This window comes from Toxorhynchites rutilus, chromosome 3 (assembly GCF_029784135.1).
Source record: "Toxorhynchites rutilus septentrionalis strain SRP chromosome 3, ASM2978413v1, whole genome shotgun sequence".
In the NCBI taxonomy this organism is placed as follows: domain Eukaryota; kingdom Metazoa; phylum Arthropoda; class Insecta; order Diptera; family Culicidae; genus Toxorhynchites; species Toxorhynchites rutilus.
The window spans coordinates 268,697,856-268,702,972 of record NC_073746.1 but is presented as its reverse complement, the minus strand read 5'-3'; the positions used below and the strand labels follow the sequence as shown (position 1 = coordinate 268,702,972).

Here is a 5,117-nt window from a genome sequence, read left to right as displayed (position 1 = left end):
CTTTGCGATCTATTGAGAAATGCTCGAGTTATAAGCGTTCCAAATCTTGCATTTTTTCCTACTTGTTCAGTGCCTAGATTTCCATTTCACACCCTATATCTTCCGGTTAGACGTAGTCCTACGTCAAAAACAACAAAAGAAAAAAAATGTTTTTTAGTCGGAAATGCCATCTTTACAACGAGCCTAAATTTGAAATTGTAGCATCGATTTTACGCGAGATATTGATCACTAAAGTCAGCCAACGAGAAGATAATGGATAACTTTTTCCCAACCTAATATAACGTACATCTCATCTCCACGCGTAAGTTCGTTACGGAATTACAAGATCCACAAATCATTTGAAATTTTTGATGTCACTCCTGCTTCTCGAATTTATTCTCAAGTGTATATACAATAGTATATCTTCATGAATGACAAAGTTTATGTTACAAAATTCAAGTTTTCTTTTACACGCTAGATCCGTTACTCACTGTTAAAAACTGAATTTTCACTATTTAATACACTATTAATACATAATATGTACAGTGAATTGACGAAAGTTAGTCCATGTTATAACAACTTCAATGATCTTGATAACATCATCGTATTAATTAAAACCGTACATAAACACAACCTTATTGATACAATTAGGAGATGGTAAACACAGATTAGGGTGTAATCGACACTATTATGGAAATAAATATAATAACCCTCTTTGGTATACAACACAACCTATTTGTTATTGAGATGGAAAACATCAGCTTTGGATCCGGTTTCAATACATTTAGTTATTCTTCCGAAGCATTAATCAATCATATCAGTTAGTATACATTAGTCTGATTCATAGCATCTATTGTTTCATATTAAGCATTTCTGCAGTTACAGTGATACCAGTAATTATGACTATTTGTAGAATATTAGGCAGCGAAACTGATGTTATGACAGACTTGAAAATGCCATATTTTTCAACTGTAACCTTGAGGCTAAAGAAAAGCTCACAGATCAGTATCGCAAATAATCCTCTACTCGCAGGAATAGAACTGGGTTGTAATGTGTTCATCGTACATCAAGATTCCATCATTAATTTTATGGATCGATTCATCGAGTGCCACGATGAAGCCACGTATAGAAATTCTGACAAAACTGTCATAATGCTCATGGACGGGATGCAATCTAATGAAAAGAATCTTCTCGTCGAACTATGTGAACATTCCAATCTTGTAGAAATCATGAATCTACTTATTTTGAAACCGACTGCAAATATGGAATCGATTGATCTTTTAACACATCGTTTCGTTGGAACTGTCGAAGAATCAGTCGAATTGATTCTGCTAGACGTTTTTGATGTCGAGAACAAAACATTTCGTTATGAACAAGTACTATTCCTTGATAAAATCTCCAATATGCTGGGAAAATCTGTTCGGTTAGCGACCGTTAATTTTCCTCCTCTAGTTATTTTGCGGAAAAGTGAGTCTGGTAATCCATTGGTGAGGGCCGGAAATCAAATTTATGAAATGAGTGGAAACGACGGACTGTTGGTTGTGGAATTCTGCAGACGATACAACTGCACGGTGGAATTGATAATCGGTAATTTCAGATGCTTGTGATGTAGAGTGGGCGTAATGCTTCCTGTTTCCAGACGATGCTAACATGTGGGGTACAATCGAGAAGAATAAAACTGGAAATGGAATTCTCGGAAATCTGGCAAAAAGACGGGCTGATGTTGGAATTGGTGGAATGAATCAATGGTACAAACAATTGGAATTTCTTAGTTTCTCTAAGCCAACTCAAAGGGACAGTGTTACTTGTTTGGTGCCGAGGCCTAGGTATGAATAGTTCATGTTACATCATGTTAAAATGTCAGTTCAATCATCACATTTTAGGCTCCAACCTGCATGGAAAGTCATGCTTATAGCTTTCTCTGTTCCTGTTTGGTGCTCAACCGTTGTAGTTCTACTTGTTATTTTGTTTATGCATCATTTAATGGATCACCTGAATCCATCGGAGCTCAATCAACAGAGTTTTATTCGAAATTGCTTGAATTTGTGGGCAATTCTGCTTCAGCAAACGGCATATATTCGCAGGCGAAGTGTTTCAGACGTTATTTTATCTATGGCCCTATTGATGTTCACTTTTAATTTAATCAATGTTTACTCCAGTAGGAATGCTAGTCTAAGCACAGTTCCCCTTTTTGGACCATCCATCGATACCATATACGACCTAGCCAAAAGTGGTTTTACATTGTTGCAGACGCATGAAGCATGGGTATTGTCATTAAGAATGTCGGAAAATGTAACTCGAAAAATTACAAAAAGCTTGAACTGGTTATATTCATACACTATCTTTCCATTTAGCCCATTATAAAAAAACTAGTGTCTAAGTTCCAAGCTCAGCCACCTGCAGTACTCCGAAAGCTAGCTGACAAGGGTAACGTTGCATTAATAATTGGTCGGATGAATAACGGCCATCTTATGATCGGAGATTGGGTCACCCGAGAAAACGTCCACAACTATCAACTCATGAAAGATGATTTGTACTATGATTACGAGGTTCCCATGGCAACAAAAACATGGCCTCTGATGGAAAAATTCAACATGTTGATAATGAGAACAACGGAAGCCCTGATTGGTCACTACCAAGAATTGAACGCCATTTACGAATCTAGTGATTACCATGTTCAAACAACAGCCATCAATTCTCGTTTGCGGGAATCCAATGCAACAGACGCTCTTAATTTAAGTGGTATGTTCGGAGTATTTGCAATCCTAGGACTAGGACTTTTCGCTGCAACGGTTATATTTATTATGGAGATAACGACGATTCAGTCATAAAGCGAAATCCATTGCAAAAAAAATATATCTCTGGCAATCGAGTTGTGGACGATCGGAGAAATAAATGAAAATTTTTATAAAACCTTTTGATTGATTTGCTTTATAGTCGAGAAAAAAAAGCCAATTGATAATTTCGGAACCTTTTTGCAACTTATAGCGAATTCGTTTTTGAACCTGGGTTCACGAATGACATCTGTGAATGACAGTGTCGACATCTGATGGCGATATTCGTGCTTGGCAGGAAAATTACTCTATCAGATCAGCAAGTCCGAGTACAGTGTAAAATTATTAAAAATTAAAGTAAATTAAATGAAAATTTCTACTTTATGTTGTTTAATAACTTAACACATGTAGCCCTAACACTTACTTAACCATTTCCTGTTTGTTCCACAAACTCTTACCATTATAATATATAATCATCGTCATCAGACACAGTTTTCGTTAAAAATGTTTTCGAATTTTCGAAAAACTACCTCTTATTTCATCATATAGAATACATATTCTTAAAAGCATATTTTCATACATAATTTTTATTTTGATAGCATGTTTATTCCACCTGAAAATCCATAATCATTTTCGCCTAAAAAAAACAGGTAGCTTAATGCCATAAATGCGAATATACTCTTCAAAATATTAATCCAAATTGGATCCCTACTCCAATAACGCGTAAGTAAAAGCAGAAAATTTTCGATTTTCATAGTCTTTATTTTTATATTTTCCAAAACAATACTCGGAACTTGACAGTTCAGTATAGTGGTATTGGTGAACCCGAGTGCTAACACGTAAAAAATCTCAGTGCGAAACCAACAGCTTTCGGGTTGAACCTTGTGCGAAACTAGGTTGAAACTGAGTGAATAGAAAAAAACCTTTTGACAGTAGTTAGGTTCGAATTAGTGCGAACCTAGGCTGAAACTGAACAAAAACGAATTCATTATTATTGTATGTCCTCTTCTGCGTTGGAAGTCTCAAAAACGATACTGTGTGGATATCCTTCATTGCGAATTTCTTCGTTTATCCACGACCCGAGATCCAAAGCTGTCGTATTTGTGAATCAGGTTCTGCGAGCATCACATCGCTCGTCTACTGCATCTCACCGTTGACATTCAGTTCTTCGCCGGTTCTTTGTCTGAGTTTTGATGCGTCATCTATGAACAGGCAGCAAACGAAACTACGTGGAGTTATTTCCAAAACAATGAAGGAACACGGTGATGATGATGTTCAATTAAAAAAAAGCTTCAACCCTGAGAGTTCATTCGTCTCTGAGGGAAAACGATACCTACGTGCGTTTCTCTAAACGATTTTATTTCTTGTTTTGTTTCTATTTCATTTTACAGGAATGAAGCCGCCTGCGATGTCAGTATTCACATCCTTCTCTTCTGAACAGGTTAGAGTAGTGAGGGGCAAAGGTTCGCATTGGACTTTTTGAAATATATAACCATAAAAAATTTGTGACACCGCATGCGTTTAACACATTATTGCACCATTAACACACACGTATAAACAAGATAATTTTCATAACAGCGGCGGAAAGTTTTAGCCCTTTGCGATCGTTTTAAATTTCCACACTCGGTGTCGTACTGGTTGCAATTATTTTAACTTGAAGAAGTGATGCATAACGTTGTGAGATTCTATGCAGTATATGTATAACTTGTAAAATTGTGGATGAACAAGATTTCTTCATTTTTTTTTAATTGAGGGGCTTAGAATGCAAGTGGTGTAAGTGACTTGATCGATTTCTCTTCATCAACTTTTTCTTTCGTGAGTTACTCAGCGCACAAAAACGTCCACATTGTCAAATAAGCTGGGAATGTGTTCGCAGTTAAATTATGATCAAAAGAGAAAATCGATGAAGAGAAATCGATCATTCTTCTTCCTGTTATATCTTTCGTATAGTCCCCAAAATGCAGTCCAGATTTTCGTATGTACCACAACATACAGGCAAACCTTTTTTATGCGGGGATACGGACCGCACAAAAAAATCGCATAAATCGTGCAAAACTTCACCAGTAGTTTTAAAAAATCGTATTGGGTACACAATTTGATAAAAACTTTTTTTCTGCGGTAGATAGGGACCGCATAAAAAACCTTTCCCCCAAGAAAATAAATCAAATCTAAAGGGTGTGTCACATCAAATTGCATCACGGAAAAAACGCTGTAGAAATTTAATTTTTAGGAATTATATCTTCAGCTTTCGCTTATAATCAGATAAGAGTGTATAGATCACGTTGGCCATGCTTCACTGTCAATTTTTCGTAAATTTGTAAAAATGTCGTCGAACGAAAAAGAGCGTCGTGAATTAATCCTGTT

General features: G+C 36.2%; 1 protein-coding gene across 1 annotated transcript; it reads left to right on the top strand.

The window, feature by feature from the left end:
• Positions 1 to 932: 932 nt before the first annotated feature.
• LOC129774215 (uncharacterized) lies at positions 933 to 2,810 on the top strand. The gene is made up of 4 exons (XM_055777924.1): positions 933 to 1,566; positions 1,619 to 1,805; positions 2,142 to 2,244; positions 2,334 to 2,810. The coding sequence occupies exons 1-4, from the start codon at positions 933 to 935 to the stop codon at positions 2,808 to 2,810; spliced, it is 1,401 nt and encodes a 466-aa protein (XP_055633899.1).
• The last annotated feature ends 2,307 nt before the right edge of the window (positions 2,811 to 5,117 follow it).